The following is a 27,435-nucleotide window of genomic DNA, read 5'->3' on the forward strand; positions in this document are numbered from 1 at the left end:
AGGCAGCAAGTATGTTTTTGTGGAGACCCAGGGCCCGGGCTCTCCTTCCATATTGAAAGCAAGTTACTGCATATAGTGACCTTCATGACCAGGAGAGATGTTAAAGGTCTACAGACTTCTTCAGGGAGAAACAGAATGTACAGATAGTATCATAAATCACTTATTAAAACCCCTCTCCTCTGAGATGTTGATAACAAATCTCCAAACCCCTGTGTCATGAGACCCTGCTGAAACTCTGTTCTCACACCCTATGGAATGTTTTATGCTAAGCCCTTATAAGCTGCCTCTTGCATTCCCATCTTTGCAGAGCACTGACTTTCATTTTCCAGATGGCTTCCACCAGGAAAAATCTTCTCCTATTTGTAAGAACTAATAAAACTCATGCCTGAGCCCATGCGTATTATGTTCTTTGGTCTTGGGGCTATGCCAACCTGAGCCCTTCAAGAGCTGCGTTGGAACAGTTCTTTACAACTATTTACAGTAATGAAAAAAAAATGTAGGTACCAACTAAAACTGGGTGAGTAGAGAGATTGAGTCAGTAATTTAAAAACCTCCCAACAAAAAAAAGCCCAGGCACAGATGAATTCTATCAGGCAATCTAAGAAGAACTGATATAAATCCTGCTCAAACTAGAGGAAGGAACACTACCTAACTCATTCTGTGGAGCCAACGTTACCTTAATACTAAGGCAAGATAAAGATACAAGAAAATGGGGGTGGGGCCAAGATGGCAGCTTAGCAATGTGTGCATTTTAGTTCGTCCTCCAGAACAACTACTAAATAACCAGAAACAGTACAGAACAGCTCCCGGAGCCACATCAGTGACCAGACACACAGTGTACCACAGTCTGAACCAGCTGGACTGGCTGCAATCCCCCCCAAAACCGTGAGTTCCCCAAGCCGTGGCGGCTGGTGCCCGGCGCCCCTCCCACACAAGTGGCTTCCCAGAGGGAAAGGAAAGACACTCTAAACCTGGTCAAGGCAGAGGTCGCTCATTGGGCTCGTGGAAAAAGAGGAAAGGGGAGGAAATGGAGGCTTTAGTGGCTGTGTCTCTATGGAGACTTGGCAGCCTCTGGATTCAGCAGCAGGACTTCTCGGCCGGCAATTGCCCCAGGCATAGGCAGAAACGGGCTGCTTTCAGGGCTGTCTCCCACCTGTGCCTTCCCCAGGAGAGTGGTGAAGCCCAACTCAGGTAGAATCCCTCCCTCAAGGAATTCAGACCCCAGGGCTTGGCAATTTGAAGCCATTAAAAAAAGCCTACAACCTCTCCTCCGTCTCCACCATGCCCCCAGCAGGGAGAGTCTTCCAAAGTTAAAAGTGCTACAACATCTTTTGCTGGTGCGACCCACAGGCAGACGCTCCACATATTGGGCAGGATAAGAAAAACAGAGCCCAGAGACTTCACAGGAAAGTCTTTTAACCTGCTGGGTCTCACCCTCAGGGAAAACTGAAGCAGGTGACTCCTTTCCCCTGATAGGAGGCCAGTTTAGTGTGGGAAAACCTGGCTGGAGTCTACAATACCTACGTAGATCCTCCTAAGGGTGGGGAGGGAAAAGGCACCATAAAAGCAGGGCAAGAAACAAGAAAACAAGAACTGAAAAATTATCCTCTGTTAAACAAAACCTAAGCTAGAGGTCCAGAAAAAGCTGAACTGAAGGTCAAAGAACAGATAGACAACAAATTCATCTAGCAAGAAAACCCTAGGTAAGAGAAGTGGAAGCAATCTCCAGAATAAACTAATTAAGGTAATTAAATGTCTAGACGCCTGCAAAAAATAACAAATCACACCAGGAAAACTGAAGATATGGCTCAGTCAAAGGAACAAACCAATAGTTCAAATGAGATAGAAGAGCTGAAACAACTAATTCAGAATATACGAACAGACATGGAAAACTTCATCAAAAACCAAATCAATGAATTGAGGGAGGATATGAAGAAGGCAAGGAACGAACAAAAAGAAGAAATGGAAAGTCTGAAAAAAACAAATCACGGAACTTATGGGGATGAAAGATACAGTAGAAGAGATGAAAAAAACAATGGAAACCTACAATGGTAGATTTCAAGAGACAGAGGTTAGGATTAGTGAACTGGAGGATGGAACATCTGAAATCTGACAAGATACAGAAACTATAGGGAAAAAAATGGAAAAATATGAGCAAGGACTCAGGGAATTGAATGATAACATGAAGCACACAAATATACATGTTGTGGGGGTCCCGGAAGGAGAAGAGAAGGGAAAAGGGGGAGAAAAACTAATGGAGGAAATTATCACTGAAAATTTCCCAACTCTTATGAAAGACCTAAAATTACAGATCCAAGAAGTGCCGCATACCCCAAAGAGAATAGATCCAAATAGACGTTCTCCAAGACACTTACTAGTCAGAATGTCAGAGGTCAAAGTGAAAGAGAGGATCTTGAAAGCAGCAAGAGAAAAGCAATCCATCACATACAAGGGAAACCCAATAAGACTATGTGTAGATTTCTCAGCAGAAATCATGGAGGCAAGAAGACAGTGGGATGATATATTTAAATTACTAAAAGAAAAAATGCCCACCAAGAATTCTATATCCAGCAAAATTGTCCTTCAAAAATGAGGGAGAACTTAAAACATTTTCAGACAAAAAATCAAAGAGAGAATTTGTGACTAAGAGACCAGCTCTGCAAGAAATACTAAACGGAGCACTAAAGACAGATACGAAAAGACAGAAGAGAGAGGTGTGGAGAAGAGTGTAGAAAGAAGGAAAATTAGATATGACATATAAAATACAAAAGGCAAAATGGTAGAGGAAAGTACTACCCAAACAGTAATAACACTAAATGTTAGTAGATTGAACTCCCCAATCAAAAGACATAGACTGGCAGAATGGATTAAAAAACAGGATCCTTCTATATGCTGTCTACAGGAAACACATCTTAGACCCAAAGATAAACATAGGTTGAAAGTGAAAGGTTGGGAAAAAATATTTCATGCAAATAGCAACTAGAAAACAGCAGGAGTAGCTATACTAATATCCAACAAATGAGACTTCAAATGTAAAACAGTTAAAAGAGACAAAGAAGGATACTATGTACTAATAAAAGGAACAATTCAACATGAAGACATAACTATCATAAATATTTATGCACCGAACCAGAATGCCCCAAAATACATGAGGCAAACACTGCAAACACTGAAAAGGGAAATAGACACATCTACCATAATAGTTGGAGACTTCAATTCACCACTCTCATCAATGGACAGAACATCTAGACAGAGGATCAATAAAGAAACAGAGAATTTGAACATTACAATAAATGAGCTAGACTTAACAGACATTTATAGGACATTACACCCCACAATAGCAGAATACAACTTTTTCTAAAATGCTGATGGATCATTCTCAAAGGTAGACCATATGCTGGGTCACAAAGCAAGTCTCAACAAATTTAAAAAGATTGAAATCATACAAAACATTTTCTCAGATCATAAGAGAATGAAGTTGGAAATCAATAATAGGCAAAGCACCAGAAAATTCACAAATATGTGGAGGCTCAACAACACACTCTTAAACAACCAGTGGGTCAAGGAAGAAATTACAAGAGAAATCAGTAAATATCTCGAGGCAAATGAAAATGAAAACACAACATATCAAAACTTATGGGATGCAGCAAAGGCAGTGCTAAGAGGGAAATTTATTGCCCTAAATGCCTATATCAAAAAAGAAGAAAGGGCAAAAATACAGGAATTAACTGTACACTTGGAAGAACTGAAGAAAGAACAGCAAACTAATCCCAAAGCAAGCAAAAGGAAAGAAATAACAAAGATTAGAGCAGAAATAAATGAAATTGAAAACATGAAAACAATAGAGAAAATCAATAAGGCCAGAAGTTGGTTCTATGAGAAAATCAATAAGATTGATGGGCCCTTAGCAAGATTGACAAAAAGAAGAAGAGAGAGGATGCAAATAAATAAGATCAGAAATGGAAGAGGAGACATAACTACTGACCTCACAGAAATAAAGGAGGTAATAACAGGATACTATGAACAACTTTATGCTAATAAATACAACAATTTAGAGGAAATGGACGGGTTCCTGGAAAGACATGAACAACCAACTTTGACTCAAGAAGACATAGATGACTTCAACAAACCAATCACAAGTAAAGAAATTGAATTAGTCATTCAAAAGCTTCCTAAAAAGAAAAGTCCAGGACCAGACGGCTTCACATCTGAATTCTATCAAACATTCCAGAAAGAATTAGTACCAACTCTCCTCAAACTCTTCAAAAAAATCAAAGCGGAGGGAAAACTACCTAATTCATTCTATGAAGCCAACATCACCCTCATACCAAAACCAGGCAAAGATATTACAAAAAAAGAAAAATACAGACCAATCTCTCTAATGAATATAGATGCAAAAATCCTCAACAAAATTCTAGCAAATCGAATCCAGCAACACATTAAAAGAATTATACATCATGACCAAGTAGGATTCATCCCAGGTATGCAAGGATGGTTCAACATAAGAAAATCAATTAATGTAATACACCATATCAACAAATCAAAGCAGAAAAATCACATGATCATCTCAATTGATACAGAGAAGGCATTTGACAAAATTCAACATCCTTTCCTGTTGAAAACACTTCAAAGGATAGGAATACAAAGGAATTTCCTTAAAATGATAAAGAGAATATATGAAAAACCCACAGCTAATATCGTCATCAATGGGGAAAAACTGAAAACTTTCCCCCTAAGATCAGGAACAAGACAAGGATGTCCACTATCACCACTGTTACTCAACATTGTGTTGGAAGTTCTAGTCAGAGCAATTAGACAAGAAAAAGAAATACAAGGCATCAAAATTGGAAAGGAAGAAGTAAAACTATCACTGTTTGCAGACAATATGATACTATACGTCGAAAACCCGGAAAAATCCACAACAAAACTACTAGAGCTAATAAATGAGTACAGCAAAGTAGCAGGTTACAAGATCAACATTCAAAAATCTGTAGCATTTCTATACACGAGCAATGAACAAGCTGAGGGGGAAATCAAGAAACGAATTCCATTTACGATTGCAACTAAAAGAATAACATACCTAGGAATAAATTTAACTAAAGAGACAAAAAACCTATACAAAGAAAACTACAAAAAACTGTTAAAAGAAATCACAGAAGACCTAAATAGATGGAAGGGCATACCGTGTTCATGGATCTTTTTCTGTTGTTTTGCTAGTTCTTTTCCTAAATCGATGCAAATGTACTAAGAAATGATGATCATGCATCTATGTGAAGATGTTAAGAATTACTGATTGCATATGTAGAATGGAATGATTTCTAAATGTTGTGTTAATTTCTTTCTTTTCTTTAATTAATAAAAAAATATATTACTAAAAGAAATAAAAAAAGATCTAAATACTTACTTTCCATGCTGATGGATTGAGAAGCTAAATATTTAAGATGTCAATTCTACCCAAAATAATTCATAGATTCAATGCAATTCCCAATCAAAATTCCAACAGCCTTCTTCACTGAAATGGAAAACTCATTTTTATGGCCTTAAAAACTGCAACCTTGTAACTTAATAAATCCCCTTTGTAAGAGCCAATCCACTCTGGTATAATGCATTCCAGCAGCTTTAAAATAGAAACAAACCCTCATATCTATGGCCAGTTGATTTTTTGACAAGCTGCCAAGTGCATCAGATGGGAAGTAATTGTCTCTTCAACAAATAGTGCTAAGAAAACTGGATATTCTACATGCAAAATAATAAAGGGAGACTCGTATCAAATACCATATTCTAAAGTTAAAAATGAATGAAAGACCTTAATATAAGAACCAGGGTTATAAAACTCCTAAAAGATATATACAGGGAAGCATCTTCAGGATGTTGTGTTAGGCAATGGTTTCTTCGACTTTATACCCAAACCATGAGTTACAAAAGAAAAAAATAGATATATGGGACCACATCAAAATTTAAAATTTTGTGCACCAAAGGACATTATCATGAAAGTAAAAAGACAACCAAGGGGGGCACAAGAGTAGTTCAAGTGGTAGAATTCTCACCTGCCATGTAGGAGACCCAGGTTCAATTCCCAGTCCATGCCCTCCCAACAAGCAACAAACAAAAATTCAACAAATAGTGCTGCAAGAACAGGATACTCAAATGGAAAAACAATGATATGTGACCCCACCATACAGCATACAAAGAAAAAAAAACAACCTACTCAGTGGAAGAAAATATTTGGGAACCACATATCTGATAAGAGTTTAATATCCAGAATATGTGAAGAAATCTTAAACTTAACAATAAAAAGACAAACAAACCAATTTTATAATGGGCAAAAGACTTGAATAGACATTTTTCCAAAGTGGATATGAAAAATGGCCAAAAAGCAACATGACTCCCAGGGATGAGTCTGGCCCTGGCACCGTGGGATAAACAACAGCTTCTTAATCAAAAGGAAGAAGAGACGTGTAATAAAAGAAGGCATCAGGGTGGTGTGACTGTGGCTCAATGGCAGAATTCTTGCCTGCCATGCTGGAGACCCGGGCTCGATTCCCGGTGCCTGCCTATGCAAAAAAAAAAAAAAAAAAAAAAAAAAAAAGCATCAGTGGCTAAGAGAAATCAAACAGAGTTAAGAGGCTATTCAGGAGGCTACTCTTATGCAAGCTTCAATTAGATAGTGCTAATTGCCATGGTTTGCTAAATCCCACCCAACATCACTCCTGTTTATTCTTTTTTTAAAATTTTTTATTAATTAAAAAAAATACAGGAAAGAAACACAAACATTCTTAGTATATGCTCATTCCGTTCTATATATATAATCAGTAATTCACAACATCATCACATAGTTGCATATTCATCATCATGATCATTTCTTAGAACATTTGCATCAATTCAGAAAAAGAAATAAAAAGACAACAGAAAAATAAAACGAAAACAAAAATTTTACATACCATATCCCTTACCTCTCCCTTTCATTGATCACTAGCATTTCAAACCAAATTTATTTTAACATTTGTTCCCTCTACTATTTATTTTTATTCCATATGTTCTATTCCTCTGTTGATAAGGTAGATAAAAGGAGCATCAGACACAAGGTTTTCACAAACACACAGTCACATTGTGAAGCTACCTCATTATACAATCATCATCAAGAAACATGGCTACTGGAACACAGCTCTACATTTTCAGGCAGTTCCCTCCAGCCTCTCCACTACATCTTGACTAACAAGGCGATATCTACTTAATGCATAAGAATAACCTCCAGGATAACCTCTCGACTCTGTTTGGAATCTCTCAGTCATTGACACTTTGTCTCATTTCACTCTTCCCCTTTTGGTCAAGAAGGTTTTCTCAGTCCCTTGATGCTGGGTCTCAGCTCATTCTTGAGTTTTCCTCAATCCCTTGATGCCGAGTCTCAGCTCATTCTGGGATTTTTGTCCCATGTTGCCAGGAAGGTCCACACCCCTGGGAGTCATGTCCCACGTAGAGAGGGGTAGGGTGGTGAGACTGCTCATTGTGTTGGGTGGAGAGAGGGGCCACATCTGAGCAACAAAAGAGGTTCTGTGGTGGGTGACTCTTAGGCCTAATTTTAAGTAGGCTTGACCTATCCTTTGTGGGGTTAAGTTTCATATGAACAAATCCCAAGACTGGGGGCTCAGCCTATAGCTTTGGTTGTCCACACTGCTTGTGAGAATATCAAGAATTCAACTTGGGGAGGTTGAATTTTCCCCCGTTCTCACCATTCCCCAAAGGGGGCTTTGCAAATACTTTTCCACTTACTGATCAAATCACTCTGGGATTCATCGGAGCCTCACTCTGGACAGACCAACAAAATCTCATGTCTTATCCAAGGTTCCATGTACTTATGTTGTTCAACCAACAATCGATATAACAAAAGTTATATTAGGAGATGCACTAGTCAAAATATAAATTTTGTACCAAATAAACATTTTTTGCTTTAGTCTCACACATTGGTTGAAATTTTTAAATATTAATTACCATCTATTTTCAGCACCCTGCAGTGATGGCATTTCTTTGTTCTTCCTCATGCAAAAACATTTTTTAAATTTGTACATTTAGTCACAATAATTATACACTCTAGGCATTCCTAGATTATACCATCTCAATTTTTATCATCTGTCTTTCTTTGTGGTTACATTTATGCCCCCAGCCCTCACTCCCTCTATCATTCTCACACTCAGCTCCATTCAGTGTTTTAACATAATTGTATTACAGTTAGGTAGTATTGTGCTGCCCATTTCTGAGTTTTCATATTAAGTTCTGTTGCACAATCTGTATCCCTTCAGCTCTAATTACCCAATATCTTACCCTATTTCTATCTCCTGATGGTCTCTGTTTCCAACGAAGTATTCCAAGTTTATTCACTAATGTCAGTTCATATCAGGGACCATACAGTATTTTTCCTTTTGTTTTTGGCTAATCTCACTCAGCATAATTTCCTTTTAAGGTCCATCCATGTTGTTACATACTTCATAACTTCATTCTGTCTTAGAGCTGCATAATATTCCATCGTATGTATATGTCTCAGTTTGTTTAGCCAACCGTCTGTTGATGGATATTTTGGCTGTTTCCATCTCTTGGTAATTGTAAATAATGCTGCTATAAACATTGGTGTGCAAATGTCCATTTGTGTCCTTTCCCTCTTTTCCTTTGAGTAGAGACAGCATATAGATGGGTCTTGTTTTTTAATCCATTCTGCCAGTCTATGTCTTTTGATTGGGGAGTTTAATCCATTAACATTTAGTGTTATTACTGCACAGGTAGTACTTTCTTCTAACCATTTTGCCTTCTGGATTTTATATGTCATACCTAATTTTCCTTCTTTTTACCTTTATTCATAGTCTTCCTTTCTACACTCTTCTCCACACCTCTCTCTTCTGTCTTTTCGTATCTGGCTGTAGTGCTCCCTTTAGTGTTTCTTGCAGAGCTGGTATCTTGGTCAAAAATTCTCTCAATGATGTTTTGTCTGAAAATGTTTTAATTTCTCCCTTATTTTTGAAGGACAATTTTGCTGGATATGGAATTCTTGGTTGGCAGTTTTTCTCTTTTAATAATTTAAATATAACATCCCATGTTGCCTCCATGGTTTCTGCTGAGAGATCTACCCAATAAGACTATATTGGGTTTCCCTTGTACATGATGGATTGCTTTTTTCTTGCTGCTTTCAAGATTCTCTCTTTCTCTTTGACCTCTGACATTCTGATTAGTAAATGTCTTGGAGTATGTCTGTTTGGATCTACTCTCTTTGGGGTATGCTGCACTTCTTGGATCTGTCATTTTAAGTCTTTCAGAAGAGTTGGGAAATTTTCAGTGATAATTTCCTCCATTAATTTTTCTCCTCCTTTTCCCTTCTCTTCTCCTTCTGGGACACCCACAACACGTATATTCATGTGCTTCATATTGTCATTCAATTCCCTGAGTCCCTGCTCATATTTTTCCATTTTTTTCCTTACATTTTCTTTTTCTTGCCAGATTGCAGATGTTCCGCCCTCCAGTTCATTAATCCTGTGTTCTGTCTCTTGAAATCTACCATTGTAGGTTTCCATTGTTTTTTTAATCTTTTCTACCGTGCCTTTCATTTCCATAAGTTCTGTGATTTGTTTTTTCAGACTTTCGATTTCTTCTTTTTGTTCATTCCTTGCCTTCTTTATATCCTCCCTCAATTCATTCATTTGGTTTTTGATGAGGTTTTCCATGTCTGTTCGTATATTCTGAATTAATTGTTTCAGCTCTTGTATCTCATTTGAATTGTTGGTTTGTTCCTTTGACTGGGCCATATCTTCAATTTTTCTAGTGTGATTTGTTATTTTTGCTGGCATCTAGGCATTTAATTACCTTAATTAGTTTATTCTGGAGATTTTTTGCACTTCTTTTACCTAAGGTTTTCTTGCTGTATGTATTTTTTGTCTATCTGTTCTTTGACATTCAGTTCAGTTTTATGTGGACCTCTAGCTCAAGTTTTGTTTAACAGAGGAGAATTTTTCAGTTCTTGTTTTCTTGTTTCTTGCCCTGCTTGTATGGTGCCTTTTTCCCCCCACACTTAGGAGGGTCTACTTAGGTATTATAGACCCCAGCCAGACTTTCCCAGACCAAACTGGTCTCCTATCAGGAGGAAGGAGTCACCTGCATCGGTTTTCCCTGAGGGTGAGACCCAGCAGATTGATAGACTTTCCTGTGAAGTCTCTGGGCTCTGTTTTTCTTATCCTGCCCAGTATGTGGTGCTTGTCTGCCTGCAGGTCCCACCAGCATAAGATGATGCGGTACTTTTAACTTTGGCAGACTCTCCCTGCTGGGGGTGTAGTGGAGACAGAGGAGAGGTTGTAGGATGGTTTTAATGGCTTCAAATTGCCAAGCCCTGGTGTCTGAATTCCTTGAGGGAGGGATTCCACCTGAGTTGTGCTTCACCCCTCCCCTGGGGAAGGCACAGGCTCCAGACAAGCCCTCAAATGAGCTTGTTTCTGCCTATGCCTGGGGCAGTTGCAGCCTGGGAAGCCCTGCAGCTGTGTCTAAAGGTAGTCAAGCCTGTTTAGAAACACAGCCACAAAAACCTGTGTTTCCTTCTGTTTTTTTTCTTTTTCCGTCAGCCCTGCCCCCTTGGCGCCGGGGCAAAAATGAGCAACCTCTGCTTTGACCAGATTTACCTGAGTTGGGGGTCTATTTTTAGTAGTCAGAATTTGTTCATTAATTCCACAATTGGCGTTTGGTTGGGCTCAGCCCCTGCTGCTGGTAAAGTCTCTTTCCTTTCCTCTTTGGGAAGCAGTCTATGGAGGAGAGGTGCTGGCCGCCATGGCTTGTGTAACTCATGGTTCTGGGGGGTCTCGCAGCCGGTCCAGCCAGTCCAGACTGGGGTATGCTGTGTGTCCAGTCACTGACATGGCCCCAGGAGCTGTTCTGAACTGTTTCTGGTTATTTAGTAGTTGTTCTGGAGGATGAACTAAAATGCGCACATTGTTAAGCTGCCATCTTGGCCTGGAACTCAGCTACCACTCCTGTTTATTCTTAAGAACACCTAGGGCTTGAACTGAGACTTTATAAAAATTTCATGAACTAAGTTTATTTTCCTGAATCTTTTAACCTCCAGAGGGTTCCTAGGCCAAATAAATCCTGAAACCCAGAGGGACCAGCCTCTCCAAGATTATCAACTAATTACATCCCCCTATCCTTATCAACATGAAAACGTCAGACTAGCATTGCCCAAACATGCCTATAGATTGGGAGAAGGATCAAAGAGAAAGGAGGAGTTATAACAAAGAAAATAGGATTTAACAAATGAGTATGATTGCTGAATCACTATATTGATATTTCTTCTAGCTTCCAATGTTTTGGAGCAGCTAGAAGGAAAAATCTGAAATAGTGGAATCGTAAGTCATAACAAACTCTGAAATCTGTTCTGTAATTATTTGTTGAAGTGTACTTTGAAAATTATTGCTTTTTCTTTCTTTTCTTTGTATATAGTTATATTTTACAATAAAAGACATTTTTAAATGGCCAAATAGCACATCAGAAAAAATGCCCAACATCATTAGCTATTAGGGAAATGCAAATCAAAACAAAATACCATTTCATGCTGAATAGAATGGCTACTCTAAAAAAAAATTAAAAGTACTGGAGAGGATGCAGAGAAATAGGAACACTCACTCATTGTTAGTGGGAATGTAAAATGGTACAGTCACTGTGGAGGACAGTTTGAAAGTTCCTCAGAAAGTTAAACATAGAATTACCATATACTATTACTTCTAAGTATATACCAAAAATAATTAAAAGCAGGAACTCAAACATACATATAGATATAGATATAGTATAGATATAGATATAGATATAGATATAGATATAGATATAGATAGATATAGATATAGATGTGTGTGTGTTGTTGTTGCTTTGCAGAGGGGTTGGGGGGAGTGTCCATGGGCTGGAAATCAAACCTGTATCTCCTACATGGCAAGCAAGAATTCTACCACTGACCTACTCATGCAAATGCACATTTGCACACTGATGTTCATAGCAGGATTATTTACAATTGCCAAGAGATGGAAGCGACCCAAGTTTCCATCAACTGATGAATGGATAAACAAAATAAGTTATATACAAACAATGGAATATTATTCAGCTGTAAGAAGGAATGAAGACCTGATGTGTACAACAACATGGAGGAATCTTGAGGACATTATGTTGAGTGAAAAATGCCAGACACAAAAGGACAAATATGGTATGAGCTCACTGAAATGAACTAAATGAAGTGAGCAAACTCATGGAGTTAATATCTAGAATATGGGTTCCCAGAAGTTAGAAGGAGGGTAGAGAACGGGAAACATGAGCTTAATTTGTGCAGAATTTTTTTAACAAGGTTGATTGTAACCGTTTGGAAATGGATAGTGGTAATGATATTTTATTATCATGTGTGTAATTAACAGTGTTAAATCGTGCATGTGAGTGTGGTTGAAAGGGGAAGTTTAAGGTTGGCTTTATCACTAGAAGGAAAGCTAGAGAATGAAACAAGGGACTGCATAACATAGTGACAGAGGTGATTAATGGTACAAATATAAGACGTTATCCCATGAACTAGAACAAATTGATATCACTATTACAAGGTGTAATAATAGGGAGGTATATGGGGGAAAATACACCTAATGCAAACTATGGACTATGTTAACAGTCATATTTTAATGTTCTTCCATCAATTGTAACAAATGTACACATTAATGTTAAATGTCAACAATAGCAGGGTGTAAGGGGTATTGTTTTTTTTCTCTTTAGGAGCAATGAAAATGTTCTAAAATTGATTGTGGTGACAAAAGCACAGCTCTCTGAGATTATACTGAGGACCAACGATTGTACACTTTGGATGGATTGTATAGTGGGTGAATAAAAGTGTTTTTTTTTTTTTAAAAATGTTACATATACATACAAGAGAATATTATTCAGTCATAAAATGGAATGAAGTTCTGATATATGCAACAATCTGGCTGAACGCTGAAGACATCAAGTTGCGTGAAATAAGCCAGAGACAAAAGGACAGATATTGTACGATCTCACTGATATTAAATAATTAGAATAAACAAATTCATAGAGTCAGAATCTAGCATACAGGTCACCAGGGGCCAGGTTGGGCATAAGGAATGGGGAGTTAATGCTTAAAATGTACAGTTACTTTGTAACATTTTGGTAATGGATGGTGGTTATGGTAGCACAACATTGGGAGTGTAATTAACAGCATTGAATTGTGTATGTTTTTAATTTTTCCTTTTTTTTAAATTTTAGGTTATATATATGTTACTGGAATAAAAAGAAAGAAAGAAAAAACAGAGGACTGTACAACACAGTGACCTCTACTGTAAATGGTGGATTCTAGTTAATAGTACAATTATAAAAATGCAAGGTGTTAATATTAGGGTGGTTTATGGAAACTGCATTTTGCGTATTTTATGCATTAAAACTTCTCTAATAAAAAAGGGTTAGACACTGAATGAAGCTGCATGTGAGGTATAGGTTTTTTGTTTTTGTTTTTTTTGTTTTTTTTTTTCTTTCTAATATTGTTTTAATTCTTATTCTGTTGTCTTTTGATTTCTTTTTCTAAATCGATGCAAATGTACTAAGAAATGATGAATATGCAACTATGTGATGTTAGTAAGAATTACTGATTGTACATGTAGATTGGAATGATTTCTAATTGTTTTGTTAATTCTTTTTTTAATTAATAATAAAAAAAAAGGGTTAGAGCATACACTGCTTCTAAAATTATTTTGGGGGGGGTACATGTACAAAAGAGTTTGAAGATGCTTCTCTAGATCTCCTTTTCCCCTTTCTCCAAGACTTTGCTGTTTGTTCAACCTCTCTCCCTCCTGAAGCACAGTTTTCTTCCTCTCAGTTAGCTCACTTCCATCAGAACAGGTATCCAACAATATCTCCATCTTCAAGAAAACCATTCCTTGACCCACAACCCACCTCCAGCTACTGCCCAATTGTTCTACTCTGTTCACAGACACCCTCTAGAGTCTACACCTACCTATTTTATTTCACCTCTCACCTATTCTTCAACCCATGCCAATGTAATTTTCATTCCAACCCCGCCACCAGAATTTCCCTTGCTGTAATCATCATGACTTCTACATTGCTACATTAAATAGATCTCTTTTAATCCTCATTCTGCTTGCCCTTTCAGATGCTTTCAACAGTTTACCATTACTTCCTTCTTGACTTCTGGGACACCATCTGTTTGAGTTTCCCTGATGCTAAAACAAATACCACACAATGGGTTGGCTTAACAACAGGAATTTACAGGCTCAGGGTTTCAGAGGCTAGAAGGCTTGCTTCCTCCCAAAGCCAGTATCTTCTGCTGACTGGCAGTCTTTAGGATTCCTTGGCTTTTCTGTCACATAGCAACAAACATGGCAGCATCTTCTTTTTCTTAGAGGTTCTATTGACTTCCAGCTTCTTGCTTCTCCTGTGGCTTCTCTTTCTGTGTCCAATTTCCTTTGCTTATAGGGACTTCAGCTGCATTGGATTAAAGCGCACCTCATTCAGGTGGGGTACACCTTAACTAATAACATCTTCAAAGGTCCTATTTACAAATGGATTCACACTCACAGAACCACAGCTTGAGACTTGAATATGCCAATACTTTTGCTGAGACGTGATCCAACGCCCAATACTTCCTTAATTTTCTTCACTTTCTCATATTTCTTGGCAGGCCCCACCTTACAACTGCAACTTCTAAATGCTGGGTATCCCTGTCCTTGGCTCCACATGATCTCACCCAATAACACAGCTTTAAATACATCCACATACCAACGACTCCCATGAACATATGTCCAATTCATCCTCTCCTCTTGGCTCAATGCCTGTATTGACAATTGCCTATTTGACAGCTCCAACTGATGGTCTCAAAGGTATTTCAAGTTTACCATATTCAAAACTGAACCATCTCCTCCCAATACAACCTGCAGACTCCTGCTCCTGTGATTCCATCTCAGGAAATGATCTCTATCCACACAATTACTCAAGCTTCTCCTTCACCCCCTACACGCAACTTATCAGCAAGTTCTGAGATCCTACTTCCGAAAGCATCTTAAACGTGTCTGCTTCTCTCCATCTCCACTACTGACCACCCCCATCAAGACCCAGTCACCTTCACCGCTCACAAGTGATTGCAGTCACTTCCCAAACGCCTCTCAGGTGTCACTCTTGCTGCCTCCAACCCACTCTCAAGGGAGTAGCCAGAGTGTGCTTCTTAAAATATAAATCAAATGATACTCTCCTGCTATAATGATTCAACAGCTTCACATTACTTTTAAGATAGAATCTAATCTCTTTTCCAAGGCCTTCAAGTTTTGACCCAGGTTTCTCCTTACCATTCTCTTCCCATCTTTCAGTTTCTGCAAGAAAAAAAAAAAAAACCCATACTCACCTTGGGCCTTGCATCTCTTTCCCTCTGGTTCCTCCTTCCAGAAATTAAATATCAGAGAGTTTTCCCTGGCCCTCCAATTAAAACTAGTTTCTCCTGCTATTCTCTCATAGCACTTTTTATTTTTCCTTCATAGTTTTGCCAAAATTGGTAGATATGTATTTATTTGTGTGATTGTTTACTGTCTCCTGCACTAGATTGTAAACTCAAGGAGGCAGAGGCAAGATCAGTCTTGATCTTTGTTGTCCTCCATCCTATACTTTATAGAGTGTCTGGCATATAGCAGGTGTTCAATATTTATTGGATGAAATTTTTGGTGTTTTTAGTGCTTCAAAACTCTGCTCTGCTCATTGGGAGTAGCCTTGAGTCTCTGCTTAAAATCTGTATAAATACTATTAAGTTCGGACTGCTAGTAGGTGTCTCAGGTATTTCAGCCCACTGGTCGCCTTCTCCAATCCCCACCCACGACAATCCATCCTGTAATGTGTTGTTTTCTGCCCGTTCACATAACCTGTGTCCCCGCAATTGGGCATCATGCAACACCCCTAACAAACACAGACCAAATAATGAAAAGGATTGTGACAACCTGGATTCTGAACGTACACTTTTGCATCCCAAGCCCTGAATATGACGCCTGTGGCTTATCAACGCCATTGGGGCCTGCAAAGTGCAGCCTGCCCACACCTGCAGCCTCCAAAATCCACCGCTAGGAACCTCAGGTTTCCACCTCCAGCCGTACAGTATGGCTGCTCCTGAAGCCATCGCCCAGGATAAAGTCTTCCGTACAACATGGCTGCCTGCAGAAGGTGACCCACTCCCCCGCCCACCCAGTCACCGGAAGTTTCCATTTGAAACCGAGGCGGCAGACGCGACAAGCGGTGTGGCGGTTGCTCCGCATCATCTTTTAAAGGAGACCCGCGCGGACGCCGGGCGGGAGCAGACGGCGTTTAGGTTCGACTATCCTGGGGCTGGGAACTGGACTCAATGTGGAGGGCAGACGGGGTGGCCTGGAAATGGAAAATATTCCCTTTTCCGACCCTTCCGTGGAGGCTGAGCAGGTCGGATCCCGCCTTTCGGGGGTTCTCCGCCTGCTGGCCAAGCGCAGCGTCACTTTAACCTTGCCCCTTCCAGAGTCCAGCCGTTTCGCCTTGTAAGAATGACCAGCATAGTGAAGACAGTATGCACTCTTCAGGCCCCCTCTGTGCTGGGGGGCGGCCTACCTTCAGGTGGGTGGAGCCGGCAGTGCGGATGGGGCGGGAATCAGATTGGTGGCGGGGAATGCGGGGCGCGGGGCAAATGAGGGCGTTCCGTGGGCCCTCGCAGCGTGTTAGCGTCCCTTGAGCCAGTCTGTCTAGTTTATGTCTAGGGAGTTAGGGGAAAGACCAAGAGAGGGCTCTTTAGACCTGCCCTGCCGTTCCTCACACCTCATTGTGCTGCGTTCCACCAATTAGATTCAAGCTGCTGGTTATTCTACAGTTATCCCTCTAAAATAGGGGATAACCAGTTATTGGTTTTATTTCCAGGCTTGGGGCTGTTTTGAGGATATGGGTTTGTTACCAGGGAGAAGGTAGGGGGGTCATTTGGTAAGTGGGATACTTAGGGGGAGAACATTAGGTTGTTTGCATCATGTCTTGTTCACGTATCTGTACAGTGTCTCCCATATAGTACGCTCTCAGTAAGTGTTTGTTGAGCGAGCTAGGGGAGGTCAGGCTTAGCCAAAGTATTTTGAGAAGAAAGAGATATGATTAGGAGAAGAAAGATACGATTAAAAATATAATTTTTTATTGCTTTGCCGTTTGCTTTCTTACGTTGCGGGTGGTTGAAAGTCATTGCATAAGAGCTGCAGCTGTCCAGCTGCCTAATCTAGAGACTGTAGCACAGAATAAATTTCAGACACCAGAAAACTGTTGTGGTAGATTGTGATGCAGCTATTTATGATCCTTTCCCAGATGACCCCGTGCGTCTGGTTGATGAGCAGTAATAGAATTGGGCTGTGAAGTAAATAGGTTTTTCTCCAAAGGCTTAAAAGGGTTGGTCTGTTTGTCTCATCTTGCATCAGAACCCCTCCACGGTAATAGCAGCATCAGCAAGGCCTAAGGGGTTCCTGGAGGAACAGAAGCAGGTCTCTATATGCAAATCTGCTGTCTTTCCTCTGGAAAACCCTGTGCCTGCTTCAGCAGCTAGTAACTGGCTCTCCTCAGCCAAGGTGGAAGTTTTCATCTCTTTGCTTTTTTCCCTTTTGGGTTGTATGATCAGACATAACCTCAATAGTTTAAAATTTTAAGCTGTCTGCCAGTTTTTTGTTTGTTTCAGTGTCAAGCATGGGTTGGTTTGGTTTTTATAGCTTTTCATATACACACGTTGTTAAAAATTAAAAATAAAAGTTACGAAGCCTTATGCTTTCCCTTCCTGGACACCAGCCATCCAGTTCCCCTCTTAGTTTCTTACATTTTAAGGACACAGTCTTTAGTCCTGCTAATTTTTTTCTACTGTGCATTCCTTAGGTTCTATGAAATATGGGTTTTTAAAAACCGATTCCGTTCAATAGACGGTGTTAATTTTAACCATTTACTGTTAGCGCCTTTTTACATGGGATAGATTTGTTACCATATATAACATTAATACTCGAGCATGGAGATTACCTTTTACCACAGACCCCTCAAAAATAATCCTCTTAATATTTATTTTGTGGGTAAGAGTATCTAAATAGAGAGCAAAGGTGCCCAGTAAGTGTACCTCTGAATGGAATAATCTGTTAACCTGAAAAGTCATATTCATCCCAATCCCTTCCAGGGCTTTGTGCCTTATTTCTTCAACTGATTTGATTTAATTGTTATGGTTCTTAACAGGTCAAGCTTCAGGGAGTCATTGTAGAGTGAACAAAGTGAAAAGTTTAAGCTAGGAAAGCCTCTGTGCTATGTATTGTGTGTAAGGGGGCTGGGGTAGGGGGCAGATGGTGGGGAGGGGAGGAGTGCTTAACTCCAGAATAAGCAACTGGAATTTATCATGGAAGACAAATGGTAGACCATTTATGGGGGAGGATTGGCACTTGAGCTAGGGGAGAAATGTTCTCTTTGCGGGGAGGAAAGTGGCATGGCAGGGCCACAGTCTAGCAACAAGATCGGAATAGAATGCCAGCTGGGCAACCTCTAAACTTTATGGAGGATATGCAGATAAAAAGGACCTGAGGTAGAGCCAGTCACCATGGAAGACAGAAGAGAAACCTAGAGTTTAGAAATGAAGATCTGTGAAACAACCCGTGAAGCTGGGAAGTTTTATTCAGCAAACAGGTATTGAACATCTGACAAAATGCCAGATATTCTGCTAGCTGCTGGGGAAATAAAGACATCTTTATTTGTTGAGATTGGTCAGATTTGAATCTCTGAGATTTGAAATTGAGATTGGTCAGAATGGTGATAACAACTTGGAATAAAGATATGTTTGTTATAGGGTTGCCATTGTTAAGTCATGCCTCTTGGAGTTCCACCCTCTTATTTTCCTTTGCAGACATTCAAACTCAAGCCGTTTCTAAGAGTCTGTTACCTGTTAAGTCCAAAGATGTAGACATTTCCAAACTTCTTCCTTCAGGAAGTTCAGAGAACGATGGTACAAAAATCATCAAACAGAGACGAGAGAATGGGTGAGAGTCAGATCATTAGTATACAGTTAAAATATCTGGTTAAAAATTGATTGGGGGCAGTGCAACAGTGGCTCAGTGGCAGAATGCTCGCCTGCCATGCTGGAGACCTGGGTTCGATTCCCAGAGCCTACCCATGACCCCCCCCCCCAAAAAAAAATTGATTGGTACCAAGAATTAGAAAATAGGTTTTAGATGCACGAGGCACCTGAACAGTTGGCCTGTGGTCAGTGGCCCAAAGCAGTACAGCATTGAGCCCTAGTGTCATGTGGTGCTTTCAGTTCTCTCTGTAAAGTCAACATGAGATGGCATCTTGAGCAGGAGCAGATTGATCAGGTTGTTGGGATGGTCAGGGAAGAGGAGCCCATTCCCTTTTTTTTTTTTTTTCATTTTTAAACATTTTCTTGTTTTATTGTATTCTGTTTCTCCGTTTTTGTTACATGGGCTGGGGCCGGGAATCGAACCGAGGTCCTCCGGCATAGCAGGCAAGCACTTTGCCCGCTGAGCCACCGCGGCCCGCCCCCCATTCCCTTTTGATAAGCTATTTTTGATAGTCTGGTAAAACAAAAGGGCATGGGCCTTCAGAGCTTTGCAAACGTGTGCTATTTGCAGGGAATGTAATCTCTGATCCTCTCATAGAAAGTCAGACTTTTTGTTCTGCCTTGTTCGCAGCACAGCAAGTGCTGTAATCACTTTCTTTGGTTTTGCTTTTTAGGCAGACGAAAGCTGCAGACGCTGCCATCAGGAAGAACATTAAAAAAAGGTGAGCTTCAGGGTAAATGAAACTAGACAGTGTTTAAGAAAACAGGTCTCTCATTCATGGCACATGTTTGTGTTATGGTTTGGGTACCACCCCAGAAGCCTGAAAGGAATTTTCAGAGATGAGGCTCAGCAGATTTGAGAATCACTGTCACAAAAAGAGTCTATAATGGTGCCTGCCATTTTGAGTATCAGACAGGAGCTTATTGGACTACTGCTGATGGGAAATCGAAGCCAGCTATGGCCCATAAACAGAAGTGCTGCTATATGATGAAGCCAGGATTCAAGCCCCTGTTTGTGTGACTCCAGGGTCTATACTATTAATCCTGCTACCTCTTCACATAAGTACATTTATTACAGCTATAAACCATGGAGTAAGCAGAAATCAGAGGAAGAACTCAAGGATAAAAACCAGCTCTTAGAGGCCGTCAATAAGCAGTTGCACCTAAAGTTGACTGAAACTCAGGTAAGAGACCCACCAGACCTCTGCCGTCAGCTGCCATGAGGGAGGTGAATGTGGAATCTGCAGGAATGGCCCCTTGGGTGGGAGCAAGCTTATAATGCCCAGGTCCCCAAGGGCAGAAATAGAAGATGCTAGGCGTGTGCTGTGGCTGTCCAAGAGTGAGACCTGATCTGTCTGCATGACGTCCCAACAGGGAGAGCTGAAGGATCTGACCCAGAAGGTAGAACTGCTGGAGAAGTTTCAGGACAACTGTTTGGCAATTTTGGAGAGTAAGGGCATCAACCCAGGTGAGAGACCACACACAACTGCCTTCAAAGGAATCAGTGCACTGTGCTCCTTCCCAGGTCAACTCTAGTCCATCCGGAGTCCCCTGTGGCATTAACTGGCCCCGTCAGTGCTAATGTGGCTTAACTAAGCCCTAAAGATTTTAGAATTTCTTTTTGTTCAGCTGTTTTCACCTTCATGTGATATTGATTTTACCTGATAGCTCCAGATGGTTGTGGAGAGAGAGTCTTGTTTCTTCCTTATGTTAATACTTTGTACCGTTCATTTGATGCCAAGCATGACTTTGCAAATATACCAGGAAACATTTTGTTGTTTTTAAGGGAGAGTGTGTCCTGTTGTCTTTCCCAGATCAAAAGAGAGACATAATTCCCTTTCAGGGTTTCCTAAGTCTGGTTATTCATCAGAATCACTGTGGTTAAAATGTGGTCCCTCTTCCAGTCCTGTCCCTGGAGAACAGGGTCTGTAGTGAAGAAGCAGGTGGAAAAAAAGACTTGCCCAGAGTCTAAGACAGGGCTCGGATTAACAAGCCTAGGAAGGCCCAAGGAAAGGGCACATGCGTCTTTGAATTAAGAAATGCTGATTTTGAGTAATACTAATGATCTTTAGATCACATTTTAGTAAAATATATATATATATATTTTGGGGGTGGTAGGGAAGTACAGAGTCTGGAAAAGTATATATTCTTTATAGTTAACAAATATGCTTGTTGTGGTTATAGTTACCAGGAAATATTTGTATTGTAAGCAAAACAAAAGATCCAGCCTGTACCTTTCCTGCGGAAAAATTCCAGCCTTTTTCACTAAGATAAGGAGAAAGCAGAAAGAATTTTTGTCTATATCCAAACCTAGACAGGAAGGAGATAGATTGTAGCTCTAGAGGGCAGGTGTGAGAGACCCTGTCAAGGTGTAGACTCAGGGGAGAGAGTCAGGGATCAGATGTTTAGAGAAGTTTCTTTAATATATACTCCTGTATTTGTCCCTGGAGGGGTTTTCGTTTTCTTTTGTTAAAGGTGCAGTTCCCTAAATGAAGCTGATTTTCTTTTATCATCAGTTTTAGGCAGCGAAACACTGGCATCGCAGCAGGAATACACTACAGATCACAAGGATTCTATGGTGAGGGCATGGGTGTGAATGGGTGGACAAGTGACCATGGGGCTCTGAAAAATCTGATGCAGTCTCTAGTCTGTGCTTAATAAACCCCAAGAAGCGGCCTTTGGTTACCCATGATAGAAGAGAGCAGTAGGATGTGAACTCTTAAAATAGCCTGTTTTACTTGGAAGGTGGCTTTGAGTCTGAGTTGAAAGTGTATATATAATGAGATGGACCTGAATAGAGAGCTTTCTAGTGTCTCTATTCTGTACATCACCAAATTTCTCCCTTTATTCCCTTGTCTAGAAGTATATGATGCAAAGGTCCAGGGGGAAGTTAAATTTGGGTTCTTTGGCTTCTTTTTTATTCCTTCCCTAAAGTAGGAAGATAATTGCTTGGGCTTAAAGTCTTGAGCCTTTTTGATCTCTGCATCCAGAGTGATTAGTTGTTGTCTTAGAATCGTAATACTAGGTCTGGAAGCCTTCCCCAGCTCTCCCAGGCTTCCGTGGTGACTGTATTTTGATCATATTGTCTGTGTAGCACAGAACACATTATAGTGCAATAACCTGGCTAGTCCTGTCTACTGAGTTCCTCAAGGAGGCAGGATACAGTGCCTGGTAGGTGGGGTAGACAAAGTATTGAATGAATGAAAGGGACTTTAGGGATCATCGAATTCAACTCCCATTTTATATGAAGAGGTTAGGTAAACATTTTCATGTCCCAGTAGAGATTTGTTGCTACCTTGTACTTTCTTCCCCTTAGTTGCTGTTGGAAACTTTACAAGATGAGCTGAAGCTTTTTAATGAAACAGCCAAAAAGCAGATGGAGGAGTTACAGGTGAAAGCAGACATGTCCCTCAGAGACATAATTACTGTTTCCTATCATAATATGTAAATTTGTAGAGGACTCTGTTCATTTTTAATAGAAACTTTAATTTGGAATAATTTTAGATGTACAGAAGAGTTGCAAAGATAGTGCAGAAAATTCAATTCCCCTGTGTTAGCATCTTATATTAACAGGTACTTTGTCAAAACTGAGAAACCAATACTGAAGCTAGTTTACTATTAACTAAATTACAGACTTTATTTGAACTAAATTACAGTTTTTCAACTAATTTCCTTTTTCTGTTCTGGAGGACTCCTTAGAGATGTTCACAATGCATGAAGCATTGTGTAACACACTGGGTTGTTCAAAGTTGAGATTTGGGTCCTAAATAAAAGCTATGCTGGGGAATTGTGATAGTATGTTTCTCAAAGAGGAAGGTCCTATATTCAGAAACCCAGAAACTTGGGTCTGGGCTGCTTTGGACTGTTTAGGAATCATTGGCTATTGTGTTGAACCCTGCTAGATTTCATTGCTCCAGGTTAGATGTAGGAGTCTATAGTGTAGAGGGACAGGTCCCAAAAAGAACATAGATAAACAAATCTAAGATGGAAAATGCCTTGTTTATTACTATTACTCTTCCTCACTGGGATAGATACGTAATGTTCTGGTGTGTTTAGTGTCTTTTCTGTGAGAAAAGAGGACTTGTTGTTTTTTACCTTTTTGAATGTCTTTCCATGCAGGCCTTAAAAGTAAAGTTGAAGATGAAAGATGAAGAAAGGATACGGTTCCTCGAACAGCAAACTATATATAACAGTCAAGTAAATGATTTTACAACAGTCCTTGAGGAAATGGAACAGCTCTTAGAAATGTGATTAAAAAGGAAGTGGCCAGATGGTTCCCTCTTGGGGATAAAGTCTCAGAGGAAGCCCCCTAGGAAACCTTGGCTCTGATTTTCTAGGACTCAACATCCCCTGATGAAAACTCCTTCTGCAGTAGAATTAAGGTGGAATGGAAGCTACTTCTTTCAGTAGTGTCCCCAACCTTCAGATTGGTCAGCTCTCCTGAGGCTCACACATAAATAATGGAGGCCTACCAAAGAGGGACCTAGAGGCTTTGATCAACCTCCTAAACAACAAAACAGCACACCTTTAGAATCGGGAGCTAAACTAGCCACAGCTAGAGGATCTAAAAGAAGACATTCAGATTTGTGGGAACAAAGCCCAATTATACAGTGGAGCACAGGTTGCTTGCAGCAGACACCAAGGAGCCATGCTGCCCCCTTCTAATTTGGAGTACATTCTGTCCCATCCTGTTGGTCTTCCATACCTCATTATGAACATACGAACTTGAAGTTGCTTGAAATGGTTTGGCTTAATAAATGGGTTGAAGGTATGGGTGGTAATAACACCTACAATACACCTTGGAGCTTTTAATCTAAATTACTTCTGGTTTTTAACAAGTGCTACTTTAAAATAAATATTTCCGTAAATATTCTGACTGTAATATTGGGAAATGAAGGTAGGCTTTTAACCTAAAAATGCCCACTGAACCCTATTGAACTAGTTAACAAGTTCAAAGCTTATTTAACCCAGAATATTTTCTTTCAGTTACTAAGGGTTCTTTGACTAGACCCCTGCTTCCAGGAGTTATAGAGGGTGTTCGCTATTTGTAACTCCACCAAGTTTGTACTTATTAGCTGCTTGTCTTTCCCTGTACAAGCATGGTTATGTCTCTGCTGTGCACAGGGTTAATCCTGGATTGCCTGCCCCCCCCCCAACACACACACCGAATCATGATCATTTTTAGAACATTTGCTTCACTCCAAAAAGAGAAAAAGCTCATACCCCTTACCCCCCCTTTCATTGACCACTAGTATTGCATTCTACCCAATTTTTTATGCCTTACCCCCAGACCCTATTTTCCTTGGTCGTTTAAAATATATATATTTTTTTATTGAGAAATCTTCACACACATAACATTCCATACATGGTGTACAAACAGTGGCTCACAATATCATCATAGTTGTGTATTCATCACCATGATCGTTTAGAACATTTGCATCACTTCAGAAAAAGAAAAAAACTTGCACATACCATACCCCTTACCCTCCCTCTCATTGACCATTAGTATTTCCATCTACCCAATTTATTTTATCCTGTTATTTTTTATCCATTTTTTTTTACTCATCTGTCCATAACCTGGATAAAAGAAGCATTATACACAAGGTTTTCAGAATCACATGGTCATATTATAAAAGCTATATACTTATACAATCATCCTCAATAATTAAAGCCACTGAAACATAGTCCAGCAGTTCCAGGTTCTTCCCTGCAGCCACTCCAACACACCATAAACTAAAAAGAGATCTATATAATGCATAAGAATAACCTCCAGGATAACTTCTTAACTCTGAAATCTCTCAGTGATTGAAACTATTTTGTATTCTTTCTCTTTATCTCCTTTGGTCAAGAAGGCTTTCTCATTCCCGTGATGCCTGGTCCTGGCGCATCCAGGAGTCCTGTCCCATGTTGCCAGGGAGATATACCCCTGGAATCTTGTCCCTTTTATCTACCTTGTCAACAGATGAGTAGAACATATGGAATAAAAATAAATAATAGGGGGGACAAATGTTAAATTTAGTTTGAAATGCTAGTGATCAATGAAAGGGAGGGATAAGACGGTGTGGTAGATAACGAATTTTTTTCTGTTGTCTTTTTCTGAATACATGCAAATGTTCCCAAGAAGTGACCATGATGATGAATATGCAACTGATATTGTGAATTACTGATTATATATGTAGAATGGAATGATCAAAAGTTAAGAATGTTTGCGTTTGGTGTTTTTTGGTATTTTTTAAAAAATTAAAAATAAAAAAAAAAAAGTTCTCTTGGGGTGACTCTTAGGCATAATTATCACTAGGATTAGCTTCTCCTTTGCAGGAATAAGCTTCATAGGGGTGAGCCCCAAGATTGAGGGCTCGGCCTATTGAATTGGTTGTCCCCAGTGCTTGCAAGAATATCAGGAATTCCCCAAATGAGTATGTTGAATATTTCCTCCTTTCTCCCCAGTCCTCCAAGGGACTTTGCAAATACTTATTTAATTCTCTGCGCAGATTACTCTCGGATGTATCGGGGCCTCACACTAACCTGTACAAGATCTCATGCCCTATTCAAGAGTCCATGTAATTATAGTGTTTGAATAAACTAACCGTGTAAGTTAAATTAGATAATGCACTACCAAAAATATAAACTTTGCACCAAATTAACATCCCTTCCTTTGATTTCACATAGAAGTTGAAGTTTTAAAATAGTCAATATCATCCTTTACCCTGTTGCTTATTACCTTAGTCCTATCCAAATCAAGTTATTCGTATCTCCAGTTGAGGTCTGATCACTTTTTTCAACTTTTTAACAGTTGTATGGGGTAATGCTGACTTTCATAGCTTCAGAGCTCTAACTCTTGAGTTTTAGGTGTCACACAAATACCCAGACTCCCTGGGAATTGCTAGGTTATACACAAATAGCTCATTGTTTCATAATTTAGAAATAACAGTTATAACTCCATACTAGATGTGACTGCTGTAAGAGCTTATAATCTAGGAACCTTTACACTAGGCCCCAACCTGATAATCCATGCTCTCAACTTCAATTCTTTATTATAGTTAGTCCAAATGAGTGAGGCGTGATAGTATTTGTCGTTGTTTCTGACATTTATTCAACATACTATCGTTAAGTTTCATCCACCTAGTTGGATGCTTCACAACCTCAGCAAATGTTTAGTGTTTTTTTTTAACCCTCTATCTCTCCCTATTGTTTTTTTATCCCTTATTTTTTTTACTTATCTGTCCATACCCTGGATAAAAGGAGCATCAGACACGAGGTTTTCACAGCCACACAAATTGCAAAAGTTATATCTTCATATAATCGTCTTCAAGAATCAAAGCTAGGGCGGGCCGCGGTGGCTCAGCGGGCAAAGTGCTTGCCTGCCATGCCGGAGGACCTCGGTTCGATTCCCGGCCCCAGCCCATGTAAAAAACAAACAAACAAACAAAATACAATAAAACAAGAAAATGTTTAAAGATGTTTCCCTTTCTTCATCCTTCCTTCCTTCTCTCTGTCTTTCCTTCCCTTCCTCCCTCTCTCTAAAAAAAAAAAAAAAAAAAAAAAAAAAAAAAAAAGAATCAAAGCTACTGAACACAGCTCAACAATTTCAGGTTCTTCCCGCCAGCCACTCCAGTACACCATAAATTAAAAAGGAATATCTGTATAATGCATAAGAATAACCTCCAGGATAACCCCTGGACTGTTTGAAATCTCTCAGCTGCTAAGACTATTTTGTATCACTTCTCTCTTCCCCCTTACCATGATGCTAGGTCCCGGCTCATAGGAGTTATGTTCCACATAAGAGGGAGGGCAGTAAATCCACTTGCCAAATTGGCTTAGAGAGACTACATCTGAACAACAAAAGAGGTTCTCTGGGGGTGACTCTAAGGCCTAATTATCACTAGGCTTGCTTCTCCTTGGCAGGAATAAACTTCATAGGGGCGAGCCTCAAGATTGAGGGCTCAGCCTATTGAATTAGTTGTCCCCAGTGCCTGCGAGAATATCAGGAATTTCCCAAATGGCTAAGTTGAATATTTCCTCCTTTCTTCCCAGTCCCCCAAGGGAACTTTACAAATACTTTTTTAATTGTCCAAATTACTCTGAGATATATGGGAGCATCACATCACCTGTAGAAACCAACCAACTAATTACAGTGTTCAAGTAAACTGACCATGCAAGTTAAAGTAGATAATGTGTTACCCAAAATATAAATTCTGTACTAAATAAACAGCTCTCCCTTTGGTCTCGCACAGAGGTTGAAGTTTGAAAATATGGGCCATATCATCCTTTACCCAGTACTCTGATTTACCTTAGTCCTTTCCAGATCTACTTCATTCATATCTGTAGATGAAGTCTGATCACTT

General features: G+C 39.7%; 1 protein-coding gene across 1 annotated transcript; it reads left to right on the forward strand.

Moving 5' to 3' along the window:
• Positions 1 to 16,035: 16,035 nt before the first annotated feature.
• KNSTRN (kinetochore localized astrin (SPAG5) binding protein) lies at positions 16,036 to 23,820 on the forward strand. The gene is made up of 9 exons (XM_077127450.1): positions 16,036 to 16,363; positions 16,544 to 16,638; positions 18,920 to 19,052; positions 19,765 to 19,812; positions 20,169 to 20,274; positions 20,465 to 20,558; positions 21,607 to 21,668; positions 22,407 to 22,481; positions 23,210 to 23,820. The coding sequence occupies exons 1-9, from the start codon at positions 16,155 to 16,157 to the stop codon at positions 23,339 to 23,341; spliced, it is 954 nt and encodes a 317-aa protein (XP_076983565.1). The 5' UTR covers positions 16,036 to 16,154; the 3' UTR covers positions 23,342 to 23,820.
• The last annotated feature ends 3,615 nt before the right edge of the window (positions 23,821 to 27,435 follow it).

This window comes from Tamandua tetradactyla, chromosome 14 (genome assembly GCF_023851605.1).
Source record: "Tamandua tetradactyla isolate mTamTet1 chromosome 14, mTamTet1.pri, whole genome shotgun sequence".
Lineage (NCBI taxonomy): Eukaryota > Metazoa > Chordata > Mammalia > Pilosa > Myrmecophagidae > Tamandua > Tamandua tetradactyla.